Source organism: Podarcis melisellensis (assembly GCF_964234715.1).
Source record: "Podarcis melisellensis genome assembly, chromosome: 17".
NCBI classification, from domain to species: Eukaryota; Metazoa; Chordata; class Lepidosauria; order Squamata; family Lacertidae; genus Podarcis; species Podarcis melisellensis.
In genome coordinates, this window is record NC_138534.1 from 1,362,057 (window position 1) to 1,387,913 (window position 25,857).

At 50.2% G+C, this 25,857-nt stretch overlaps 2 protein-coding genes across 5 annotated transcripts; one reads left to right on the top strand and one right to left on the bottom strand.

The window, feature by feature from the left end:
• Positions 1–292: 292 nt before the first annotated feature.
• On the bottom strand, positions 293–16,703 carry ARAF (A-Raf proto-oncogene, serine/threonine kinase). Of its 2 annotated transcripts, XM_081895226.1 has the most exons (16): positions 16,639–16,703; positions 12,541–12,776; positions 10,569–10,675; positions 8,714–8,816; positions 8,012–8,166; positions 7,799–7,903; positions 6,948–7,098; positions 5,834–5,861; positions 4,939–5,093; positions 3,845–4,047; positions 3,585–3,761; positions 3,011–3,057; positions 2,601–2,719; positions 2,313–2,444; positions 1,939–2,073; positions 293–872 (listed from the first exon to the last, which is right to left on the bottom strand). In XM_081895226.1, exons 2-16 carry the CDS (start codon positions 12,766–12,768, stop codon positions 732–734), a joined length of 1,986 nt encoding a protein of 661 aa, XP_081751352.1. In that variant the 5' UTR covers positions 12,769–12,776; positions 16,639–16,703; the 3' UTR covers positions 293–731. The 2 variants fall into 2 exon arrangements, with proteins under 2 accessions (XP_081751352.1, XP_081751351.1); XM_081895225.1 differs by lacking the exon at positions 16,639–16,703 and having other exon boundaries at positions 12,541–13,803.
• Positions 16,704–20,213: 3,510 nt separating this feature from the next.
• LOC309360619 (uncharacterized protein) lies at positions 20,214–25,836 on the top strand. 3 transcript variants are annotated; one of them, XM_081895286.1, is made up of 3 exons: positions 20,214–20,476; positions 21,302–21,736; positions 24,715–25,836. In XM_081895286.1, the coding sequence occupies exons 2-3, from the start codon at positions 21,734–21,736 to the stop codon at positions 25,705–25,707; spliced, it is 996 nt and encodes a 331-aa protein (XP_081751412.1). In that variant the 5' UTR covers positions 20,214–20,476; positions 21,302–21,733; the 3' UTR covers positions 25,708–25,836. The 3 variants fall into 3 exon arrangements, with proteins under 3 accessions (XP_081751412.1, XP_081751413.1, XP_081751414.1); XM_081895287.1 differs by lacking the exon at positions 20,214–20,476 and adding an exon at positions 20,511–20,567; XM_081895288.1 differs by lacking the exons at positions 20,214–20,476; positions 21,302–21,736 and having other exon boundaries at positions 24,755–24,778; positions 25,255–25,836.
• Positions 25,837–25,857: the final 21 nt, after the last annotated feature.

Genomic DNA, 25,857 nt, shown 5'->3' on the forward strand with positions numbered 1-25,857 from the left:
CGCAACCCCATGTCCTTTGCTGCATGTACATGGGGGTGTGCACACAGGTGCGACAACTGGAAACCAGAGGGATGATGTGAGGAAGAGTGTGTCCACCTGAACTGTCAGAAGGGCTGCCATCCCACCTTCCTCTGAGTTCCAGGAGTCCTTGAGGTCTAGATACATGCCCCCTTTTGTGTAAAGGAAACTGACTCTCCACAAGCCAGCAGAACAGCAAGCCTCCTGTGATGCAGCTCAGATAGGTAGGTTGTGGTTTGGCAGCCTGGACAGAGGGAGGAGGACATCATTCAGATAGGGAGTAGCCTTTTTTATTACACCAGCTCCAGCTCCTTTTCCACAGACCACCGTCCTTCTTTCACCCCTCCCATGCTTTTCCTCTCCCACTGAAGTTCCCAAGCAAACAAACAAATGAAACCTACAACATCCTGGAAACAGGATAAGCCCCATAAAAGAATACACCTGGGGACAATGAAGCCAAAGTCACTGCAGAGCAGGGATGTTTCAATGTGTTTCCTGCTTTGGCGACCCCCTAGTAGGACTGCAGGCTTTGGAGTGAGAGTGAAATCCAGGTGGCCCCCCCCCAGCCCCAGCGTCTCTCTGCACACAGACCTGGGCGATACACCCGGATGCCAGGGATGCAGCTGCCCTCTGGGCACTGACGGCTCCTCTGTCCCCCCAGGGAGGGCCTCGAGGGGGACGTGACCTTTGGTAGCAGTTCCAGTCTCGCCACGTTAGCTGTGGAGCCGCAAGGCAGCGGGGAAAGCGAAGGGAGTCAGCTCTTCGTTGTGACCCACCCGATGGAGGGTGGGCTCAGAGGCACTGCGCTCGATCTTGGGCAAAGAACGTTGGAGCGACTCAATGGAGGCCAAAATCTGGAAGAATGGGAAATGGAGATCAGACCAGAACTGTGCCCCTCCCCACCAGACACTACCTTAGCAAGCCCAGGTTCTGGACTGTGGAGATTTAGGCCTAAATCAGCAGTGTGGGGAACTGCAGAGTGTCTCAAGGCCCATGCAGGTACTCGGCTTTGGCATTTTGTTTTGTTGCAAGCACGTCTCTGGCCCTTATTGCTGCAACGGTGGTCTTCAAAGCAATGGGGTGTGAGCTGCATCCCTCTGAATGTTTCGGGACTGACTCCCATCAGCCCCAGTGAACCCGGCTGGTGGTCAGGGATGATGGGGTTGTAGTTCAGCAGCTGCACAGCCAGAGACTTACCAGCCCTGCTTTAAAATTGTAGGCAACCTCAGATGACACCAACATGGCCACCTCAGGATTTGCTGTGTGTGCTTGTGCTTCAATGCGTAGCTCCTTCCCACTTTTCATAACTAGCCAAAGCAGAATGACATTTGCAAACGAAAGTAGTACACGCAGATCTTGATTTGCCCAATTTGTATAGGAAACATGCCTGCGTTTTGCAGGATTATTATTAAATGCAAACAAGCGGAGGCTCTCCAAACTAAAAGCTAAAGGAAGGAAGGAAGGAAGGAAGGAAGGAAGGAAGGAAGGAAGGAAGGAAGGAAGGAAGGAAGGAAGGAAGGAAGGAAGGAAGGAAGGAAGGAAGGAAGGAAGGAAGGAAGGAAGGGGTATGTGTGTCAGGAGCAGGTAAGGGTGCATCTGAGTACGTGCAAAGTTCCTTGCCATTTTCCTGGAGGATCCTTACCAGTACCTATATTTTCCGACTTGTGGTTCTAAAGCAGTTTGAACCTTAGGACTCTCTCTTTAAAACCACTATGTGTACTTCGTTGTTAAACAGATGTGCTGAGCGCACGCAGCAATTCTACGGGAGCCATAAAACATGGTGACGTTGGCTGAAGAATTAGTTCCTCGGGTTTAATACTTTTAAGTAAAGTTCCTTGAGGTTCTCAGAAGGTGGGATACAAATGTGACGATCTGTCAGTCAGCACGCATGTCCATGCCTGTTTCTGCCTACAGACTCACCTGAGGAAAGAGGGGTCTCTCTTCACGCTTGAATTTAAGGCAGTCGCCCATCAGCCTGCGCATGGCCTTGGGGCAATTGCTGGGCACCTTGCTTAGGTCAGGGGACAGGTACCCCCGGCCAACCATGAATATAATCTGGAAGGAGGGAAATAAACCACCCATTACAAAAAGAAAGGACCCTCTTGGGATACAAGGCCCCCCTTTCCCCCCCCCCCCCTCTTTAAGCCCAGTCAGAACCACCACCAGCTCTGGATAAACCTCTTCCCTTTGGGCGCGTTTGATTGGCCATCCTGAATAAGGAGTGAGACAAACCCGGGGAGTGTGTTGGGAGGGTTTCTTGGCCAGCCCCCCCCAAAGACCTCTTCTGTCCTTACCTGGTCCCGGTTGTTGATGTGGCTGTAGGGGAGGGTCCCGGAGAGCAGCTCGTAGAGAACCACTCCATAGGAGTAGACGTCTGACTGAAAGCTGTAGGGGTTGGGGTCTTGCATTCGGATCACCTCAGGGGCCTGTGGGAGGCCCAGAGAGGGCAGGCATTAAGGTCTGCTGGGACAGGGTGGGGGGATACTGCTGCTTCGCCCCAACCCCTTTTCTCCTCTGGCTTCACAACTTCCCCCTGCCCCAATTCCAGCCAGAAGCAGCCCCCGCCCTTGGCAAAAGCTCACCATCCAAAGTATGGAGCCACTGGGCTGCTCCACCTGCTGCGAGCTGCTCCAGCGCGTCTTCACGGTGGCAAGGCCAAAGTCGCCGATCTTCACGGTCAAGCCTTCGTGCAGGAAGATGTCTGAGGGCAGTCGGGTGAAGGAGCGTCGCGTGGGATTCTGCCTGGCGGGACCTGCCGCTCCATTTGCCCCAGAGCAGGGAGGGCTGAGCTACAGAACTATCCTACCCCCAAGCTCCTTGCTGAAAACCTCCCTTTTACTAGTGGGGCACCTGCCATTTTGGAAACACCCTCCAGCCATGCAGGTCAAACCAGCACAACCCCTGCTCCCCTGTCCACTGCAACACCCATCAGGGAGCCCCGTGGGGCAGCCAAACTCCCTGCCACAAAAGGCGAGGTGGAAGGGAAGGATACTGTTGGATTTGAGGTCCCGGTGGATTATGTTCTTAGCATGCAGGTAACTGGGAGAACGAGAGAGAGATGGAGTGAGATAGTTTATCAGCATCCTTGGCTTGCAAGCTCATTCGCAAGGGCACCACACCTGCCTCTCACCTGCCAGCATGCTCAGAGGGTGGGAGAACTGGAGCCATCGAGGGCTGTTCCCAAACAATGTATATTTTCCGTTTCCCGTATCTGGCTGCCCTAGTTCAGAATTCCTAATACCTCTCACTTGCCCGGGGGAGGATGCAGAGCACCGAGTGAGCGAGCAGAGAAATCTGCCTCTGGTACAAGGGTAGAGCCGGCACCCCTTGCTCTGCCAGCTTCTGCCTCTGGCTCCACTCACTGCTGGCATTGCCCCAGAGGTTGCCCAGAGGGGCTGGCAAAAGTTCCCTGGCTGTAGACCCCTCTTGCAGCACAAACCCCGCATCAGGGCAAGGGTGCCTCTAGCCCGGATACCATCCAGGGCAGGAAGGCAGCAGCCCTCTCTGCTGTACTCCAGAAGCCACCCTGCCTCTGACTCGGGAGCTTCCCCGGCCTGCACACTCACGCCATGCCCTGGGCCGTCTGCCGGGCCACGTCAATGCGCTGCACCATCTCCAGGGGGGTTTCTTGCACATGCAGGTGCTGGTACAGGCTGCTGCCTTCACACCACTGGGTGATGATGGCAAAGCTGGGGCGGGTCATGAAGCCCATGAAGAGCAGGATGTTCACGTGGCGCGTCTTCCTGCAAGGAGAGGCCGGCGTCAGAGGCCTCCTGGCCAGCATCACAACCAGGCTGCCTTCCCCTCCCCACAGGTCCCTGCTTACCTGAGCACCTGCATCTCGTTCTTGAAGGCCTGCACCTGCTCGCTGGTGGGGTTGGTGACCTTCAGGATCTTGACCGCCACATCCCCGTACCAGCGGCCCCGGAAGACAGTGCCAAATGACCCAGCGCCTATGCGCTTCAGCATTGTCACCTCGGTATGGCAGACTTCCCAGTAATAGCTGGAGTCCCGGTAGCCCAGGGATTTCTGCAGGGAGGCAAAGGCAGGCCAGAGACAGGGAGAAAGAGGGTCAAGCTCTTCCACAAGGAGGCCCTGCCCCCCCCTGAGCCCCCTGACACACCAAAACCTCTCTGCCCCCGCAGCTTAGCCACACGTTTCCTGACAGCAGTGGTTCCCAAACTGTTTTCCCTCGGGCACACTTTCAGAATAAACATTTGCTCACCCCACACTGAATATTTTTTTATTGATTAGAAATACACAGGGAAACAAAAAGAAGCAACTCCTTGCACTGCTTGATTTATAACACAGAATTATAACTTGGGGCATCCAGGAAGTATAAAGCAGTGCCAGTTGCAGAAGAACGCGAATCCTTCCCAAAATATAGTTGTAAATATGCCTCTCCTTAAGTATATACACATATTCAGTGAGAGCTGTGAGCTTACTTTTGGCAGGGAGTCTCATTTATAGTAGGTCTAATTTAAAAGAAACTAACCCTCATCTCCTCATCAACCCAAGGAAGCCCTTCTCTGTTTTCATCTCTCATATTTGTCAGAGTTGAAAATCCCTGTTCACAACAATATGTTATGGAGCACTGCGGAAGACGAGCCAATGCTCTTGAAGAGAGGCGGGGGTGCTGTTTCTGGCTGTAAAGCCCCCAAAATATATTTTGATACCATGTACTACACTGAAATGTTCAAATGCTTCTTTGAGTGTCCTTGAATCTTCCCTCCACCCTCGGCCCCCTCTCCTGCCACACCAGGGGGCGCACCAGACCCTCTGAGAGCCACTCATCTGGGGTCACCTTCCCCCATGGCAACCAAGTTCATTCTCCTGCCCCACAATAAGAACATTTGGTGGCCCTTTCAAGTGCCCACGGCACATCCATCAGCCCCACATCAAAGTGCCCCCCCCACTCACAGGTTTCTTCTTGTCTTCGGCAGGGGCCTTGCGCTCCCTGGGGGACTCGCCAGGGGACTTGGGGTGGGGGGAGCGTCGGCCAGACGAAACAGCAGCCATGCTGGAAACGGGGGGAGCCGGCGGGGTGCAAGGAGGCGGCTCAAGCGCACCTGGGCCTGTGGCGAGAAGGAGGGTGGGCTTACTGCAGGGTGGTCCCTCACAAGCAGGCGGACAGGAGACCATTTCCTTACCAAGCGCTTGGGGGCTTCCATATGCAGAGTTCTGATAAAGGTGGGTAAAACAAAATGCGGTGTGTGGAGAGAGGGAGGGCAGATTGGAGGGTCACCAAGGAAACGGACTGACTGGCGCTTCAGGACTGACAAAAGGAAGAGGCCTCTTCTTCTTCACGAGGTGCACAGGCAACTTATATAGAATCTGCTGCCACCGGACGTGGCGGTGGCCACGGGCTTCGCCTTTCCCAGCAGGGTGACTCACCTTCCCTATGTGGCAGGACTACAATTCCCATCAGCTGCAGCCAGAACACCCGGCAGTCAGGGATGGTGGGAGTCCAGCAACATCTGAGGGAGCCCCGGTTCCCCCGCCCATGGATCTATGGAGCGGGAACTGAGCATGGCACCCGTGCTGAGGGAACAGTGGGGGCCCAACCTCTCTGGAACCGTCAGGCCAGTCAGTCATCTTGGCCAGGCCTGCCTCCTCTGACGGGCAGCATCTCTGGCAGGAGGGGGCCTTTCCTGTCCCCCACTCAGGATCCTCTAGCACTGGTCCATCCCCCCATGGCGCCCCCAATCAGCGCTGCCCTGGGAGATCTCTGTCCTGGCTCCCTCTCCTCCTCCTCCTCCTCCGGGCTGCCCCTGCCCACTCCCACCAACCTTCCCCATTCCCAGCAGACACTCACCCTCCGTGTTGTGATTCCTGCTTAGGAGCTGGAAGAGAAAAGGCAGAAGATGAACAGCTCTGCAGGCAGGCATCTCTGGAGAAGAAAGCGTTGGGGCAGAGAGAGGGGTCTGCCAGCCCCTTCCCTTTCTCCGGGGGGATTTGGGGGCAGCTCTCAACTTTTTCAGAGTGCTCACATAACTGAACGCTTTTCCACACAACTCCTTCTGCCGCCCCATCCATTCACAGATAAAACCAGCACCTCAGAGAGCTGTTCTAGCCTGGCTTCCCCCCGGCACACTAGTTTTCTCTGTGCAGAGATTCATTCGTTTGTTTGTTTGTTTGTTTGTTTGTTTGTTTGTTTGCATGGAGAAGCATTCCATCAGACCTGGTGTCTGAAATGGTACACGGAATCATAGAACTGTAGAGTTGGAAGGGACCCCGAGGGTCATCTAGTCCAACCCACAGCAATACAGATTTAGCACCTCTGTAAGAACTAGCCCACCATCAACGACCAACCCATCAGTATTATTCCAGGCTGGGACAGAATCTTCCCCTAGGTTACATTTGCTCCTGACCTGGGGGACTCTCTCTCTCTCACACACAAACCCTCAGATCACTTATGGCATTTCTCCTCTGTGTATTTAAAGACTGCTCTAAATCCAGTCTAAGGGCCACCTGGGAAGTGTAGCTCTGTCGCTTCGTGGGCACTGCTGTGCATACGGCCGGGGCGACATCTCTGAATGCCAGTGGGGAGAGTCCTGGTTATTATTTATTAAATTCCTATACTGCCCTCCGTCTGAGGGTCACAGGGTGGCTTACAACATAAAAGCACTAAAACGCCTCACATGGTAACAAACAAAAGCAGGAGAATGGAAGAGCTGGAAGGGGAGGAGGCCCATCCAGTCCAACCCTCTGCAATGCAGGAATCTTTTGCCCAAGGTGGGGCTCAAACCCACCACCCTGACATTTAGAGTCTCCCGCTTACTGCCTGAGCCGCCCCAGGTGCAAAAGTGGAGCAAAAGGCCAACACCTGGAGTGTGACAGGTCCCGCCCCCCAAGGTCAAATATGTGCTCTACCAATGAGCCAGGACAGAAACTTCAGAAACTCCTCCCCCCACAACAAAGTGCCTCACCTCAAGCAGGCCGCTGTCCACGGGGCTGGTGGTACTGACCATGTGGACATTTGGGGTGGAGGTTGAGCGGTGCCGTTGGAGCTGCTGCCCACCCCCATGGAGGCTGAGGAAGCCGAAGGCATCTGGGCTGAAGGGGGGCGGCTTTCTTGGGCTGCAAGAGAAGAGGAGGAGGAGGAAGGGATGACATGGCATCCAAGCTGGGGGGGGCACATTAACCCTCCAGCAGTTCAGGCGCACAGAGGATAATCAGGTCTAATAGCAGATTTATACTTAAAAAGAAGAGGCAAAGTGACTTTTGCTTCAGTTTATCAAGCACAAGTCATTGCTTGATAGTTATGCCCTGGACATAGTGGCTACAGCTGCTCTCCTCTCAGAGTGCGGGTATGCTTTTCTATATTTAAGGACTAGTCCCCCATACTTAAGGACTAGAAACTTATCTCCCCTGCTTTTTAAAACAAAAATCAAGCTTTCCTTGAAGAGCAAAGAAAACTGCCTTATATAGTCAGACCACAGAGTCCATCTAGCCAACAAAGACTACCCAGGTTTTCTGAAGGCTCTCTTTTCTAGTCCTTCCTGGGGATGCCTGGAATTTAATCTAGAACCTTTGACATGCAGAACATGAACTACAGCACTGGGAGGACACAACAACCTAGGTGTGTGATAGCTTCATGCTTCCAGTTCAAATGTCTCCTGCACAATAATGCAACAGGGATGGTCTTGCATCATATGCGCTGTGAGTGGCAGATTTAGCCTGGTGCCCGACTCTGCTCCTCCGTGGGTCCATGTTGCTGCTGGCGGCTATTTCTAGATCACGATCCCTTGCACAGGTGGGGAGCGAGCAAGGCTCTTACCCAACATCTTGAGGGGTCTCTGGTTCGTGACTCGGCTGCACTGGGGTAGTCGGGACACTGTCCTGCCAGAATGGAGGGTGCTGCCCCGGATCATGGCTGTAAACACTCCATGAAAAGGAGAAACAGGTTGTTAAGACTGGATACAAGGGGAACAGGGACTGAAGCAGGGGCTCCAACCAGGGGGAGGGGGTTGTGGGGAAAGGGGATACTCACGGCTTATGCGAAGTGGCCAGGTCCAAGCAGACCGTAGGCACTCGGCTGCTGCAGTGCTCGTGGAACTTGTAGCCACAAGTCTGGCAGCGGAAGCCATGGAAGAGGAACTTAAGGCAGAAATCGCAGAAGACCAAATTGAAGTAGGTCTTCCGCACCTGCCCAGAAGAAAGAAGGTCCAGGTCAGAGGAAGGGGGGGGAGCGCAAGGGGAGTTGGGGACGGAGCGTTCCCAATATGCCTGTGTGTGTGTCTGTCAACACGCTACGTGGACACCCAGCAAGGCTGGGCAAAGGAGCCCAAGTCGCCCACATGCAGAAAACATGCCCCTTTGGTGTAACAAGTGTGGCCTGTATTTCCAAGCCTTTGCTCCAGGGGGGACAGTTCTACTGTGCGATTCCACTGCACAGGCAGGGCAGCCTCTGGGTCTAGTGCATTCCTGTAGGGCAACGTTCCCCATTCGGGTGCCCACCGGGGTGTTTTAGACTACAACTCCCAGCGTCCCTCACCGGTGAGCATGCTGGCTGAGGGCTGGGGGGGGGGTGTTGCAGCCCAGAACATCTTTGAGGGCACCAGGCTGGGGGAAGCGGCCGCGTGATGCTCTGGAGTGGGGAAGGGGCAGCTGGGTGTCCACAGGGCTTGGGGTGTGTCTGTGTTTGTGTGTGCTGGCAAGGAAACGTGCTGCTGGAGGGCCTCCTGTGACTCACAAAGTTGTGCATAGTAAGCGGCAGGTCCTCCAAGACTTCCACAGAGAGCTCGGCCCCCTCCAGGTTGACCAGGTCCGTCTCCCAATCTGTGATGGTCTTTCGCCTACAGAGAGAATCAACGCATATGCAGCTGTGACCCAAAGCCCGCCACCTACTGCAGCTCCTCCCTAGAGACAGCCACAATGCTGCTGTAGCTGCACCGGGGGGGGGGGGGGACAAACCCCATGAAATTTCTCCCCACTCTGGTGAGTTCCAAGTCAACTGGTAATGCTAACCACCACACGCACACCAGGTTAATATACTGCAACACCTAACATAATGCAACGCTGTAAGAAGCAGGAAATCAGCCATTTTCCATAGTGGGGAAGATGGACACACAGGTGATGGTCTCGGACCATCCCCTTCCCTCGTTCCTGAGGGAGTCCTTGCGCTAAGACAGCAATCTCTCCACCTCGCTCTGCACTGGGCTTGGGGCAATGAAGCATCCACCACTGGTGGGCAGAGCAGGGAAGAAACATTTTAAAATATTCCAACAGCTCAGGCAACAAAACCTTCAGCATGTTTAGAGCCAGATTCTGTGTAGAAAGGGGAAGCTGTCAAATCAGCTGGGATTGAAACTTTGCATGGACCCGTAGAAGACCCTGGTGTAGCTTTTTGGGGCAGGCTGAGGAAGGGGAGTGTGCAGAAGGGTACGGGAATTGGCATTCCTCTGGGCTTGAAAAGCCACAGTCCATTTCAAATTGGATTCCAACCCACAGGAAATGGTGCTCACCTTCTGCCCCACCTGAGAGCTCTCCTTTGCCAGTCCACCCACTCCCTTCACAGGTGAAAAAGGCAACCCACAAACCTGTAGCACTGCTAAGGGTGGGAATGAGTCTGGCATGCTACCACTAAGGCAGCAGGCTGTCCCACCTGAGCTCTGCAGGCATCCTGTGCAGGAACTCGCAGAACCCCTTTTGGTCTAAAGCCTTTTCTTTTCCGGAAAGGGTTGCTTGCTCATCTTTTCAGAGCAGATGGAGAGAGAAGACAGGAATTGGGGAGGGAGCTTTGGAGGAGACAAGGGCCTGCGAGCTCTGGCTGGGTGGGCGTGGCCTATCCCAGCCCTGCCACCACTTCCTTTGGGGCTGCAGCCCCACCAGTGCGTCTGTCTGCGGAAAGCCTTTGCAAGTTCATGTGTAAACTCCAACTGTGTAAAACATTTCGATTGGAAAAAAGATCAAAAGGTACAGCACATCATTAAAAAACAAAACAAAGCTAAGTAACTGCGTCCAGACCCCTGTCCAGCTGGATGGGCTTCCTGGCAGGTTTGCAGGAGATGCACACGACAGAACTCCTAATGCTGCCTTCCTCAACCTGGGACGCTCTTCCATACGCTTTGGACAACAACGCCCACCAGCCACAGCCATTATAGCTGGGTTGATCATAGCTGGGGCTGATGGGACTTGTAGTCCAAAGCATCAGGAAGGGGGGCACGCCAGGTTGGGGAAGACTAGACTTCCGGGTTCGTCTAGTCCAGCCTCTTGTTTTCAAAAAGGGCCAGGGTGATGCTTCTGAGATTCTGCCACAAGGGCGTGAAGGCAACAGCCTTCCCTGCTGCTGACCTCGATCTACACTGGCCTCCAGAGATGGACTGCTTTGGATGACGGACTAGATGCATGTAAAACTTCAGATCTGGACACCCATACTGCAGAATTTCTGCGTGTGGATAGGGCAGGCCTTGGGTACAGTGTGCTACATTCCGTTTGCTCTTTCCTATACCCAGTCAGGTTGAGGACCCTCAGCTCCCTGCCTGCCTTCCCCTGCTTCCCCGGCCAACCTCAGCAGCCACCTTCTCTCCCTGACGGGAGCCACTCACCCATCACTCTTTTTCCTGTAGACCACACAGCAGTCCTGGTTGAGCCCACGGACCTTCAGGGCCTTGTCTAGGGAGCTGTAGACAGTTGTACCCGGCCGGACAGTCACCTGAGAGGAAGGAGGGAAGCAATCGGTGTGTGCAAGACAGGATATAGACAGTTGTGTGAAGAGGGAGATGGTGCTGAACTGACCTTACAGACACTGTTCTCAACATGCAGCTTTGAACTCCACTGTGTCTCTGCCTTCCTCCCCTTAGTCTGAAGAAGGCCCAATATGGACAGGTATAGAATAGAATAGATTGCCAGGACTTAGAGCAATCTGGTTGGTATCGGGGCAAGAAGCAGGATCCTTTGGTTCTGGGTGCCACTGGCCCCATGTGGCAAGCTGTAAGATGCAGCTTTGAGCATCTTCCTGGGGCAAGAACTCTGAGGCCCTGGACTGGCCACTGGGCTCTCCTGGAAAGAGGGCCTGGCATTAGGCTTCCTGGGGTCTTGGCTGAGCAACACAATTTTTCTGGCTCTGATCCTTGGTTTGGCGCCTGCCTGCTTGCTTTGAGACCTACTACATGGCAACAGGTCAATTAGGATCCGTGATAACTGGTTTCAACAAATCCTCTGCCCCTGAACCAACTCTAAATCCTCCTCTGCGGCTTTTATTATCAAACATGAGCCATATCTGATGCGCTGCTATATATCATCTCAGCGTTTGTTTTCAATTTTCTGTACCGTTTGACAGCTGACACAGAATGATATTCTTTTGAAAGATGACAAGAAATAGTTTTTTAGAATGCAAGAACACTTGTTGGAATTTCTGATAGTCTTTGACAGATGTTCCATCTTTGGTTAAAATCCAGTCATGGCGGCCTCTGAGGCCTACACCCAAAAAGTTTTGGGCTGTACCACCTGACAGAATTACAACTCTTAGCAACTTTCAGCAAACTAAAGTACCCATAATTCTTGGGGGGTGGGATGTGCTTTAAAAATATAGTGTGCACACATATTCAGCAAAGTCCTACTCCAAGGAACCCCACTGAAATTAGTGAACTTAGAGCAGTCATGTCCATTAACTTCAGTGGGTCTGCTTTGAGTAAGATTAGTGTTGAATACCCTTCTATGATATGATAGTCCAGTTAGGAACTCTTCAGGATATCTGAGCTCACTACATGGTCAGTCCCAGCCTCAGTTCTCCCACCTATAAAATGGGAATAAAAAAACTCAACTTGGAGATTTATTAAAGAATCCTAATTACATCTATTTTAAATAAATAAATAAATAAAATCCCACTTTTCAATACAGATGTTCCAAGGCAGTAGTCCTCAACCTTTCCAAACCCAGGATTATGTATTTAGTATGAATATTTATACTCTGTGTTTATAGTTCAAAACTGAACTCCTCAAGCACATTAAAAACCAACCAACACCAGAATGCAATGAAAATACAGCAAAAGCAGATGATTAAACAAACAAAATCACAACAAACCAGCAAAATTTACCTGGAAACCCAACTTGCAAACAACGGGACCTACTTTTATTTATCTTTTTTTTTTTACCATGCATGTCTTCCTTCCTCACTTTCATGCCTTCTCTTTGTTTTTCTGTTCCTCCCCCTTTCTGCTCTTTTCCTGCTCTCTCTCTCTCTCTCTCTCTCTCTCTCTCTCTCTCTCTCTCTCTCTCTACCTCCATCTCTTTCCTTCTCTTAAAAAAAGGAAGCAAACTTGAAAAGAATGGTGATTCTGTTGCCCTAAACTGTGGCGCACTTTAGGTCAGTGCTTGACCCAGCAATGGAAGACGGCTGCCCTAAAGCAAGAATGGGGCCTGAGAAACCTGTGCTCCTCTTGCTGGACTCATCCTCATCCCTGCCGGGGGTCCAACAACACCTGCAGGACCACAGGTTCGCCTACCCGCTGCCTCGCCAGACGCTGTCTGAATAGCTATGATCACACACAGCCTCTCATGGCCAGAAAGTCTCGCTCACCACTGTGCGCTGTTGATTGGGGAGGTCCACCTTGATGGTGCTCCGAGCCTCGGCCATGGCTCTGCCTCCGAGCCTTTTCCTGCGAGAGGCAAGCATCGTAGTCATGCTGCGGGAGAGAGGCAGGAGGTCTCCCCTCCCCCCCTCACCTGAAGGGCCGGGGTCTGGAGAGGAGGAGGAGGAGAAGCCATTCGTGAGTGTGCCGCAGGAGGAGTTCTGACTGCGCGTCATCCAGGGGCCTGCAAGGAGGAAGATACCAGAGGCAAACGAAAGGGGTGACCTCCAGGTCCCTGTCACAGTATGCATGCTTTTTAGCAACAAATATAAAAGAACAGACAGAAGTGCACACCCACAGAATTTTCATATGGAGCACAATCTGCTACCCAGCACATGAAGCTGGCGCCCACAGGATCCCAGATTTAGCTTTCAAACAAACAGCAGTTTCCTAACCCCTCATGATTGTCTGACGCAATCTCTGGAAAAGCATATCGCTGGCAGCAGGTAACAAGCTCACTGTGATCACTTTATATGTTAACTTGTTTTGAAACAAGACTTCTTTTATGTGAAAGAGCCTCCCCCCCCTGCTTTTGGGGGTCATCCCTCGCATGGCTGTTGTTGTGGAGTGTGTGTTCACACAGTGCTGAGCTAGTCAGGAAGACAACACTTCGTTTGCACCCCGATGAGTCATGTTAACAGAGGACATTTTCTTATTGTGTTCCCAGCTTAAGAGAAGCACATTCTCTTTTGATATAGAGGAAAGTAACTGCATTCTGAATTAAAGTGTAAGCAGCTCCAGGGTGGCTGAGTATTAGCAAATACCTGGTCTTCTCACAGCACCAAGTTTCACCAAAGAAATGTGTTGGACATAAATGTTTTCGTGCTTGAAAACACACATATAAATGTTGTTCCTATAATGCATTTTCTGCTCCTGTGCTGCATAGTACATTTTGCTGAACATGCCAGTGCCATTTACCACAGAGAGGTAGACTCATGCAAACCCCACAACAGCCAATTTTGTTTTGCTAAAAAAGCATTCGAAGATTGCAACTTTGGGAACGGCAGGGGTCTGAGAAGGCTCAGCCTCCGTTATCCTGAAATTTCACTATCTAATTTCACAATCCCCATCTGCTATGCATTTGGCTTCACCACAAAAGACTTCCCTCATCTTTGCAGCATAGGCCAATCCTGTGAGTTTCTAAGCATCCTTAACCCTGCCTTGGTTCTAAAGCCAAACAGCCATATCTACTTCCAAGCCACGCCAACCTCCCAGCTAAGCAAAACTTTCCCATGAGCCCACTACCTCCACCCTCCCAAGGTAGGTGTCAGGGAAAACGGGAAGGGCCAAAATTCCCCACTCCTGTTCTAAAGAGAAGTTTCTGTCACATAAAATCACCTAACCATTATTTCATTACATGATGCTCTTTTGCTCAGAGGCCTGTGGGGGCCATAGAATTGTAGAGTTGGAAGGGACCCTGAGGGTCATCTAGTCCAACCCCCTGCAAGGCAGGAATCTCAGCTAAAGCATCCATGACAGATGGCCATCCCACCACTGCTTAAAAACCTCAAAGGAAGGAGAGTCCCCACCCTCCCAAGGGAGACCATTCCAGTGTCAAACAGCCCTTACAGCCAGAAAGTTCTTCCTGAGGTTGAGTCGGAATCTGCTTTCTTGCAACTTGAAGCCATTCGAGTTCTACGCTCCAGAGCAGGAGAAAACAAGCTTGCTCCCTCCTCCATGTGACAGCCCTTAAGATATTTGAAGATGGCTATCATATCTCCTCTCAGTCTCCTCTTCTCCAGGCTAAACATACCCAGCTCCTTCAACCATTCCTCATAAGGCTTGGTTTTTTATCCTTGATCATCTTGGTTGTCCTCCTCTGCACATTGTTTCAGCTTGTCAACAACCTTCTTAAATTGTGGTGCCCAGAATTGGACGTAGTATTCCAGGTGTGGTCTGACGAAGGCAGATTAGAGTGGTACTATTACTTCCCTTGATCTGGACACTAGACTTCTGTTGATGCAGCCTAAAATAGTATTAGCCTTTTCTGCTGCTGCATCACCCTGTTGACTCATGTTAAGCATGTGGTCTACTAGGACCTCCAGATCCTTTTCGCATGTACTGCTAGTAAGCCAGATATCCCCCGTCTTATATTTGTGCATCTGGTTCGTCCTGCCTAACTGCAGCAGCTTATATTTGTCCCTATTGAAATTCATTTTGTTAGCTTGCGCCCAGTTCTCCCATCTGTTAAGGTCATTTTGAATTCCAATTCTGTCTTCTGCGGCATTAGCTGCCCCTCGCAAGCTTACCCTTCCTTTGCCCAAGTCATTTGCAGCTTTTCATGAACCCCATGCACACAGCCAATCACCATGAAGGGCCTGAAGATGCTGAATGCTACCAGCAAAGTGAGGAGAAAAACCAAAGGCAAGAGACAGCAAACAAGCTTTTCCTCCTCCTTTTTGTGCAATAATGTTTGAGCAGGAATAGTACCCTGGAGCAGCGAGAACTTGACATTTGAGCAGCTGCACCCTGGATAATGTCATCTGCTCAGTTCCAGGTTTTTTTTGGGGGGGGGGGTGGAGAGAGAATAAACATTGGGGCTTCCTGGAGTTGCCAGTATCAGCTTGCTTCAGGTCCACCCTCAGGGAGTCTTGGGGGCTGCAAGCTCCACTCTGCAGCTACAATGTCATTACAGCTCCGGCAACAGCAGGCTACCTTCCATCAGAATAAAGGGGTGTCCCCGACCCTCCCCACTTGGCTGTCAAACTGTTCTCTGATAGACCTCAGAGGCTAGCGTGGGAGGCTTGTTCACAAGGAGTGTGTTCTTTTGAAAGAAATAAATTAGCACTTCCGTCACTCAGGCGCCAATTAATCACAGGCTTTAGGCGCATCATGCTGCTACTGTCCCAATATTGAAACAGAAAACACGCGGCACAGGTTTGCAGCTGGGATTATTACAAGACTTGTGAAGTGAGGATGTAGCAGCTAAAATGAAGCTGGCTCTGGGATCCCTTGACCTTGAAATACAACTTCTTTCAGAGTAGGCTAGAGGACACCTGCAGATCTTGAATTTATCTGAACAAATTTATTTATTATCGAACCTCAATTTATTTATCATGAAATTCTGCAAAAGCTTGCAGGAATAACACTATCACTGCCTGACTAAAAGTGAAACTGGTAAGAGGCTGCTTACTTCTATAACTTGCTTTTGAAGTTTTATCGAAACCTTGGAAGCCACTGCTCAAAAAGCTGCATCTCATGAATGCACCTGCTGCATTGCTGACAACCCCCCCCCACACACACACACACCAACACAACTGCTTAGTGTGTCTAAGATGCAACTGCCTCTTTATAGAGGGGTCTCTTGTCTAACACCAAAAATGCCACTGCTTTTGGAACAAGGGCAATTGCTATATTGGGATCTCTAATTTGGAGAGGAAACGCCAGTTGATTTTAGGGCAAGGACTGGGAAGAAAGAAAATATCTCTTGCTGGTAACTGACAGTCTTGATCCCGTAGTCCACGGGCAGCCAATATGTTGCCTCCAGAGAGGTGGACTACAGCTGCCAATTGTCCTGACCACTGGCTATGCTGGTTGGGGCTGATGGGAGTTGGTGTCTGACCATATCTGGAAAGCATCACATCCCCCCCCCCCCGCACACTTTCTGCATGAAATGCAGCTGCGTCCACATGCAGAGTGGGCGGCAGCCTGGGGGTGAGAGGGACCCCGCATGCCAGGAAGCCCAGCCCCGCAGCATTCATCCCAGCCGAGGCAGAGGTCGACGTGGGCCCCAGCCCAGCCCGGGAAAGGGGGCCGGATCCACGGGCTGCCGATCTCCGCTCAGCCCTTCCTCCCTTGGCCATTTTGCGGCTGCCTCCGGGGCTGCCCCTGGCGGAGAGGCGGCTCCGGCCCCGCCAAGCCCCAGGCCAGCCGGGCAGCATTCCGGCCACGGGCCCCCCTTCACCTGCCCCGACGCCGCCCTCCGCAGGGGAAAGGGGCCCGCGCGCCTCCCGCGGATGCCCACGACTCCCCGGAACACGGGTGTGCGCCTGGCCTGGCAAGCGAGGCCCCGCCCCGCCGCCCGAGCGAGGAAGGGAACGTCCGACCTGCCGCCGCCAAGCCGCCGCCGCCGCCGCCGCCGCCATCTTGTCCGAGCCTCCCGGGTGGGCGGGGCCCGGGCGCTGACGTCGCAGGCAGAGGAGGGAACTCCCTGGGGGCGGGGCGCTTAACTCCTCCTTCGCCGGAAGGGTGGGGGTGGAAGGGACCCCCAGGGTCATCCAGACCCTCCGCAGCCTCCTCTTCTCCCAAAGGAGGCAGCGGAGTTTTAGGATCAGAGTCTTCCTTCTCGGAGATGGGCTCCCTTCCCGGGCAGACGAGCCCCATCTAAGACTACGCACCAAGCCTCCCCCGTTTGGCCTGCGCGGCCAGGCTGGCCAAGCCCTGGGGGGGGGGCAACTGAATCAGTAAAATTCAATACAAATCAATACAAATCTTAGGTTGTGTGTCCACCTAACAAAAGTCAGCCCCCCATGGGGTCAGGACTTTGTTGGGGGGGAGGGGTTCTGTTGCGGGGGGGGGCAGAACCGACGTGATTGGTCAGTAAGTTACGTATTTCTATTGTTTTGCTTAATGGGGGGCAGCTTCCCACTCTGCCCCCCCTTGGTGCACCCCTAAGAAAAGCCTGCCCCCTCCGCAAATATCCTGGCTACGCCCGTGGCAAAGCCACACCCATCTAACATCAGGTGTGGGGTGCATGAAGATGCAGCTGTGCCAAAAGGGGTTTGCAGGACCTGCAAAGCTTCGTGCAAGACCCGAGAGTCGCCCTGGCATGGGGCTAGGATGGCGTGGGTGGGCCCCAGTAATTCAGCACATAATGGCTGCTGAGCCACCTGGGCATTGCAAAACCAGACCACCAGGACCACGACGATGATGATAAATAGCTTACCACGCTGCCAAATGGCAGAACCATGCATCTATATATACGCAACCGAAGCCAACACACTGTTAGTAAACGCAGCTGGTAGCAGAGCAAATCGCTTCAGCTCACCCACTGACCATGTTACGGACTAACAAAGAATGTAAAAAGATATCCTACCATCAACCTCTGTACAATGGCGCTACCAGGCACGATACATAGACCAGGAAGAAAAAATCACAATGAGTTGCAAGCTAGTTCAGTTCCGGTGCTGAAACGACAGCATTGGCGGATCAAGGGCCAAAGAAGAGGCCAAAGAAAATGTCCATCTAAGCCCCGCGTTACGTTTCTGACAAAGAGCTGCCAGAAACCTGTGGAAAAGATGCAAGCAGCTCATAAAAGGGATGCCTATTCCATTTTAGTTGTCCTCGCACCCAGTCAGAGGCAGACTTGGGGGCGGAGGTCATTTGGAGCAGAGAAGCACCCCTGGGAGTGTGTCCCTTCCCACCACCCACAGTCTTTCAATTGCAAATCTCTCCCTCCCACCTGCCTCCCCCCTTCCAATATTTGCATTTATAACCTTGCATTGCAGGAGTCCAAGCGGGAGATAACCAGAGCATGCACTATTCTGGCGAGACAGACAGCGAGCAGGGAGGGTCTCCGCCTGCGTACCAGATGGAGCTGGTAGACAGCTGCCCTGGACACAGAATTGACCTTCACCTCCATGGACAGCCGTGAGTCCCAAATGACTCCCAGGCCGCGCACCTGGTCCTTCAGGGGCACAGTTACCCCATTCAGACCAGGGAGTCCCCCACACCCACCCGCCCCCTGTCCCCCCAAAACAGTACTTCTGTCTTGTCAGGATTCAACCTCAGTCTGTTAGCCACCATCATCCTCCAACCACCTCCAGGCACTCACACAGGACCTTCACCGCCTTCCTTCATTGGTTATTACTATTATCTCACAACATGTTCAAACCTGTGCTGGGTGGGAGGCGACATGGTCAATGAAAGCCCTAACGCCAGGGATGTTCTGAGAAAACAGAAGCACACCCAAACTGCAACTCCCAATTATTATTGGATCTTCCTGCCAAGCATAAAGGGTAGACCATTACTGAAAGAATGTCTCTCCCAGAGAGCTAGAATGACATAAGTAATCTAATGAGACAATGTGATATATGTCATTTTTACTGTACATTATATCCCGTGTCAACCTACGGGTATGGCTTCACTTGCAAATGGCCTTAACAGGCGTGACATGTGAGTCCCTTTCAGGTTTACATGAAACCACACATCTGGGAAGGTGGATACCAGGCTATTATTTATTGAATATCTATATAACTTATGGGACCAAAGGGGGGTGGGAAATATCTATAGTGGTATCTTGGTTCTCAAACTTAATCCATTCTGGAAGTCCGTTCCAAAACCAAAGCCTTCCAAAACCAAGGTGTGCTTTCCCATAGAAAGTAATGCAAAATGGATTAATCCATTCCAGACATTTTAAAACAACCCCTAAAACAGCAATTTAAGATGAATTTTACTAACAAGACCATTGATCCATAAAATGAAAGCAATAATAAATGTACTGTACTATAGAATAAATAAGACAGTATTGCAGATGATAAAAAATAAATAAAAAATCTTACCTACAATGATGATAGTCATTCTTTGGAGGGGGGGCCTTTATCCATTTCCACAGTCACACAATCAATCAATAGCCGAACTGGGTTCCACATAGTCACAAAACAAAATAAGCAAAAAATCTTCAAAAACAAAAAGGCCAAACTTAATGCATTCCAGAAGTCTGTTTGACCTGAAATATTCAAAAAATAAGGCACAGCTTCTGATTGGTGCAGGCGGCCCGGAAACAATACCTGACGGCCACATTGGATGTTTGACTTCTGAAAAGCATTTGAAAGCCAGAACTTACTTTCGGGTTTTCGGCATTTGGGAACAAAGGAGTTCGAGTACCAAGGTTCCAATGTAGTATCTATGTCTGAACTGTAGTTAAATGCAGATAAAACATTTGTGGTTCCTGCAGAACCTAAGCAAATTTCTCTCCAAAGGAGGGAACCGTTAAAACCAGGGATGGGGGAGGGCAGTTAAACAACTCCCCCAAAATTCCAGGTCCCCACCACAGCCTTGAACTAAGGTCAGAACAATGAGCCTGAAGAGGCTCAGAAAAGCCGTCTATAAAATTGAAGTGGATACCGTGTATCCTCTGTTTCCTCGGACTATCCAATATAGAAACAAAATAAAAAAATTCCTTCCAGCAGCACCTTAGAGACCAGCTAAATTTGTTATTGTTATGAGCCTTCGTGTGCATGTACACTTCTTCAGATCCAATATAGAAAACTGTAAAAACTTCATATAATCGCCAAAATTCAATGGTTTGATGGATTTCCTTGGCTCCAAGGGCTAATGACTCCTCCAGAAGAGGGGGGGAATCCAGGTCTCCCCTTCCTCAGGAGGCGATCAAAGGCAGCACATACCCTGGCAGAAACCCATCGGGATGGTGGGTCGAATCCTGATACTTTTAAAGGAGAAGCACAGGAAAGCCTTGCAGCTAGGGGGCTTGAGTAAAGACTTCTATTGTTCTTTGAGCAAGAGGGTAGTTAAAAGGTGTGGGAAACTGGGGTTACTAACAGGGGTGGGTGACAGTTTCATGTTTCTTGATGCCAACCACTCCTCTTCTGTGTCATATCTGTGATGTATTGATGCTGCTATTGGAAATGTATTATGGGAAAGTGGGAGGGAGTCTTAAAAGTCCACGCAACCCCACACTCGGGGTTCCTACTCTTTGTGTATTTGAACCTTGTTGCGACAAATAAAAATCAGGTTTACTGACTGTTGTTTTGCTTCTTTAATCTAACTGAAGACTCCGTCTTTTGCTGACCAGAGGGACTCACCGGGAGTGGCACCCCAACAAGCTGGGCAACGGAGTAATCCCGCGCCCCAATATTTTTTCCTTATCAGCCTTTTCCAATGACACTGACTAGAAGCTGAAGGAGGAGGAGCCAGCAATGGAAGGTGACTCAGTTGTGGAGAGAATGGCTGCTTAAGCCCAAAAAAGAGCAACATCCTTGCCAAAAGGTTTCAGTAGGCTGCAGTCCACTATGCAGTAAGGATGAATGAAGCTGTTAATTTTGGTTTCTCTCATTTTTTTCATTTTCCCAATTTTAAGTTCTCCATATTTCCACAGCAGTTTGCATTTAAAAAATATATTAAAGATTTTCTTGGGTAACAAAAGTATGTGCATTGTCTCTTTTTTCAGATCTTGCATTTTAAAAAAATGTCTTCAGCAATTTAATGCAATTTTCTCCTAATATATGCATTTTTGCAAAGCAATTTCCCCTAATGCAATGCATTTTGGTATATTATATTCAATAATATATGCATTTTTATGCACACTTTCCCCTAGTATGTGCATTTTTGTACACATTATTTATGACCAAATTTGGAGAAGTGGAGAAGTGTGAATTTCAAAGCACAGCTGCGTTTTGGTTTGCAAATTAGGTAAGTTTACCTTTAAATGTGTAACTTTCTCCCTCAGTCCTACTTGTAAGTGAATCCTATGGAATATAGTAGGACTTACTTCTTAGTAAACTTGCATTAGAACAGTTTTCATACAAAATTACTCATTCTTAAAGGAAACACAAACCCCTGGAACCTAGTACCACTTGGAGATTGGGGCAGGTGCAACAATACTTTAGATCTCAGTGTTAAAGCCATTTATGTTGCCTGTGGATGTCACAACTTAAACCTAATTATATTATATAGTTATATGTTATATATTGCTTAGACTGTCTTGTTTTTTAAGATAATGTTAAATTGTTCCTTCCATTCTTCTCCCAGGCCTAAGAAAGCAATCAGTTACATGCAGAAGCCTCATGCTCTAATGATTTCATGTAGAGCAGTTTCCCTTTTGACAAGACTTTGAATAATATATAAATTGAAACTGAATCCTGGCAAGACAGAGAGGCATTATATGTTCCAAGTACTTGAGTTTAGGAGGTGCACTCCCTTGCAAGGAGCGGGGCCAAAGCTTTAGGGTACTTCTGGACCTGGACCAAACATTGTAATTGGAGGCTCAAGTTAGAGCAGGAACCCCTGCCCTCAGCCACAAGCCCAGGGACCCCAAGGTGCATCTAGTCCAACCCCCTGCAATGCAGGAATCTCAACTAAAGCATCCATGACAGGTGGCCATCTCACCTCTGTTTAAGAATGTCAAAGGAAGGAGAGTCCACCACCCTCTGAGGGAGAATGTTCCATTGCTGAACAGCTCTTATGGTCAGAAAGTTTTTCCTAATGTTTCGTTGGAATCTCCTTTGTTGCTACTTGAAGCCATTGGTTTGAGTCCTACCTTCCAGAACAGGAGAAAACAAGCTTGCTCCCTCTTCCATGTGACAGCCCTTGAGATATTTGAAGATGGCTATCATATCTCCTCTCAGTCTCTTCTGTTCCAGGCTAAACGTACCCAGCTCCTTCAAGCACTCCTCATAAGGCTTAGTTTCCAGACCCTGGTTCATCCTGGTCGCCCTCCTTCAAGCACTCCTCATAAGGCTTAGTTTCCAGACCCTGGTTCATCCTGGTCGCCCTCCTCTGCACATGTTCCAGCCTGTCCTTCTTAAACTGTGGTGCCCAGAACTGGACACTTGGCTCCATATGTGATCTGACCAATGCAGAAGGAATTACTTCCCTTGATCTGAACACTAGACTTATGTTGATGCAGCTAAGAATAGCATTACCTTTTTTTGTTGCTGTATCACACAGCTGACTCGTGTTAAGCATGTGGTCTACTAGGACCCTAGAACCTTTTCACATGAACTGCTAGCAAGCCAGGTGCCCCCTAGCCTATATTTGTGCATCTGGTTCTTCCTGCCTAAGTGTAGAACCTGACATTGGTCCCTATTGTGCCCAGTTACTGTTACACTGCAACATTTTGTTGCAACGTCCAAGTCCCAACTAATGCCAGGATGCCTAAGCTAGGTCAGATTTGCCAACATTTGTGTCCTTGCACAAAGACACAAAAGTACATTTTGTCAAACCTTAAAATATAATATGATGCATCCATTTGGGACCTCCCTCTCATTCTCATCCCATCAGAGGTAGAGAGTGTGGTTTCAATTGCAATCAGCTGTGTCCCTTTGCATCTCTTTGGAATTGGTCTTGAGGGGTATAAAAGGCCCTTGATAAGGAAGCTTGGTTTCCCCACCTCTCCACCCAGTGTCTTCTGCCAGGAAGGATTTGTAGGTGGGCCTTGTGGCAGCTTGTTCATGGTAAGTATCTCCCCCCCCCCCCCATTATGCCTTTGCAATCTCTAATCCTTTGAAGCCATGTAGGAGTTTTATAGTACTATTTTGGGTATCTTCTGCTTTGTAAATTTCTCTGCCTGGTTTTACCACCACCACCATTTTCTGGCATCAAATCTTTGGGTGCAATCCCTTTCAGACTGGGATGCTAGCATGGTCCTGCTCTTGCAAGTCATGGCAGAAGCCCAGACTTGCAGCTCTGTGGAGCTTGCCTTGCTGCACAGGATGGGGCTGCAACTCATTATGGTTCTCAACAGTGTTGTGGATGAACCTGACACACCTTTCTTGTCTAGCTTACCAGGGACTCCCTGAGAGGGACCATTAAAGCTTCTAAATTGGTAACAACATTTAAAAAAACTTTGATTTTAAGGTGAACTGAGGGCTGAATTCAGTGCCGGATTTATGTATATGCTAAACAAGGCATAGCTTAGGCCCCCACTAATATAAATTACCATATAGCATATTCAATACAAAAAAAAGCAACAATTTGTTGTTGACAAAGGACAGCTGGACATCTAAACGGCCCCATTACCTTCAGGAGCTTAGGGCTTAGGGCCTCATCAAACCTAAATCCGGCCCTGGCTAAATTGGTGGAACTGTGAGACCAAACACTTGCCTTTCTACTGATGGCCGTTTGGAGAATGGTTTCTGGTGCAAGAGAGACAGTGTCTAGGATGTGGTTTGGCCCTGGATGTTGAAAGCTTCTGAGAGCCGATGTTTTCTCTGTCTTCAGGCTCATCCAGACTTGCTTTTGTGCCACATTTCTAGGCACAGGTCTGGGCTTCCAAGTGCTTTCTGGTTTTTTACCCTGGCACATTCCCCACGAGTGTGATTCTGAGGAAATGGCAATCTTTGAAAAACCTGAATTGTCATGTGTTCTGATTCAACATTAAAGAGCAGGTCTTCCTGGGGAAAGTGCCAGGTGTGTGTGTGTGTGCGTGTGCGTGTGCGTGTGTGTGTGTGTGTGTGTAGCGCTTGGACATAGAACTTTAATGCACAGACCTGTCGTCTAGAAAGCACGGTACAAAAGGCAAGTGTAGTGGAGCCCAGAATACCAAAGAAAAGAATTGTGACCCGAATAAGCATGTCTTTGGTGACACCCATGTTGTAGTTATGCCACTGCTCCTCTTCCTATCTGCAGTGATTATCTATACAATTTCAGGGTGTTGGCAAACTTTTTTCTTTTTCTTTTTTTGCCTCTTAGCAGATCAAATTGCTTAATTAGAGGCAGATTGAAAATGGGCTATTAAAGACTGCAGACCTAAGCAGGTCTGATTGCACTTCACTGAGGTTTAATTTCAAGTAAGCATGTTTGGGATCATGGAGTGTCCCCACTTGATGGGTGTGGAGCATGTGCAGAGTGCTCCATTTTTGGGACTCACCAACTTGTGTCCTACATGCATGCTTGAACTAGGGTCAGGGGTCTCAGGGTAAGTTTCAAAACTTCTGAGAAGGTTAACCTAATAGCTTCTAATGGTCCTGTCCCACTGGTTCATCCAGCCGAACAGGCGTGCCTGACACAGGAGGGAGCTGCCCCACTGGCACTAGAGCAGTGGACTCATTCTGGTGGATGCTTGGAGCCCCACAACAACTGGAGGGACAGGGCTCCCATCCCGAGGGGGAGCACCCAGATTTACATCCTCCTTCGGCCATGGAGCTCAATGAACTCCATGGCGGTAAGACAACCTGTTACTGAATGTTTGTTGGACCTTGTCCAACCTGCTGCATTGCAGATGTTTTCAAGTTATAACTCTAAAAAGACCCAACCAGCATGACAGGGAGGATGGGAGTTGCAGTCCTGCAACATATGGAGGGCACCAGATGTTTTTGTCCAAAATCTGATTTGAAGATCAGGACCAGAGATGGCAGACGCTGGATTGGGAGCCTATTGGGAATAACCAATCCACAAGCTTGCACTACACCCCTGAAATGAGTTTGCATCTATTATTGTTTCAGCTTTGCTTGCGGAAAGTCTCCAAAGGCCTGGGCCAACTTGAAGCCTACATCGATGCAGAAGAAGGTGTGGCTTTCCAGATGGATAACAACCTGATCTGGGACTCATTGGATGGCCAATACACATGGGCCATACAGGGTCTAACTGAAAAGTTGGCATCTAGCAAATTCTGGGTCACTTGTCTGCCTATGGGAAAGGTTATGCTGAGAAACTGGGCAGGGAAGTATCTCGCTGCAGTGGCTATAGGAGAAAACCCAGTAAACTTCCCCATCCAGCCTGTTCAGTACTCAGAAGATCCATCTTTGCAGTTTGAGGTCTTTTACAAGGGCAATAGGGTAGCTTTCCAGGCCTACAATGGGCTGTTCTTGACCAGGACATATAGAGGGTTCACTTCAGTTGAAGCAGCCAAGTTGGTCGCTGATGATTCCTGTTATTTCCGCCCCCTGATTGGAGACCTCCTCCCCCCAAAGTTCAAAATACTGAGGGTGATCACAAGCGATCTCTCTCACATGATATACCACCACTCTGTCTTCGATAAGCAGGTCTACGCCAACCGGGGGGAAGCAGCAGTGAGGCACACTTTCGACATGACTTGGGAGACTACCGTTGCAGACACCGTTTTCTGGAACAGTCTGTGGGGGCTTGGTGTGGAAACTTCCTGCCACTTCACTGTTGAAGATGCAATGCCTCGTTTGGAGTACACGGAGAACAATGACCGGACCGTCCTTGTGCAGAGGAATATTTCTCAGAGGCTCACCCAGGAGGTGCTGGTGCCCCCCCACACTGAAGTCTTGGCCAAGCTTGTTGTCCACAGAAATTCTACGGCTACTGTGTCATTCACAGCTGTCATCCAAAAGGTGAAATCAAATGGGGATGTGGTGATGCTGAACAAAGGTGGGCTCTGGAAGGGTCTTGTCTACCACGGGGTCCGTCTGGAGATCACCAAGCGGAAGCTGAGTGAGCGCAGACTTCTTGAGGAATGCCCCCTCCTGTGATGTTATGGGGAGTGGTGTCCTTCCAAGGGGGCCATGTGGACTGGATGGCAGGTGGCTCACCCCTGAAGAAACATAGCTATGGCTGCTCAGATTCTGGACCATCCTGGTCCGTTGTCCCTTTGAAGACTATTCCTGCTTATCAAGGCAGGC

Coding starts and splice junctions, on each gene's coding strand:
- ARAF (XM_081895225.1), bottom strand. CDS start 12,843: ATGCATACTGTGACAGGGACCTGGAGGTCACCCCTTTCGTTTGCCTCT. Junction 8,817..10,568: donor TACAGGAAAAAGAGTGATGG/GTGAGTGGCTCC, acceptor TTCTCTCTGTAG/GCGAAAGACCATCACAGATT. Junction 2,445..2,600: donor GTGGCTCCATACTTTGGATG/GTGAGCTTTTGC, acceptor GGCCTCCCACAG/GCCCCTGAGGTGATCCGAAT.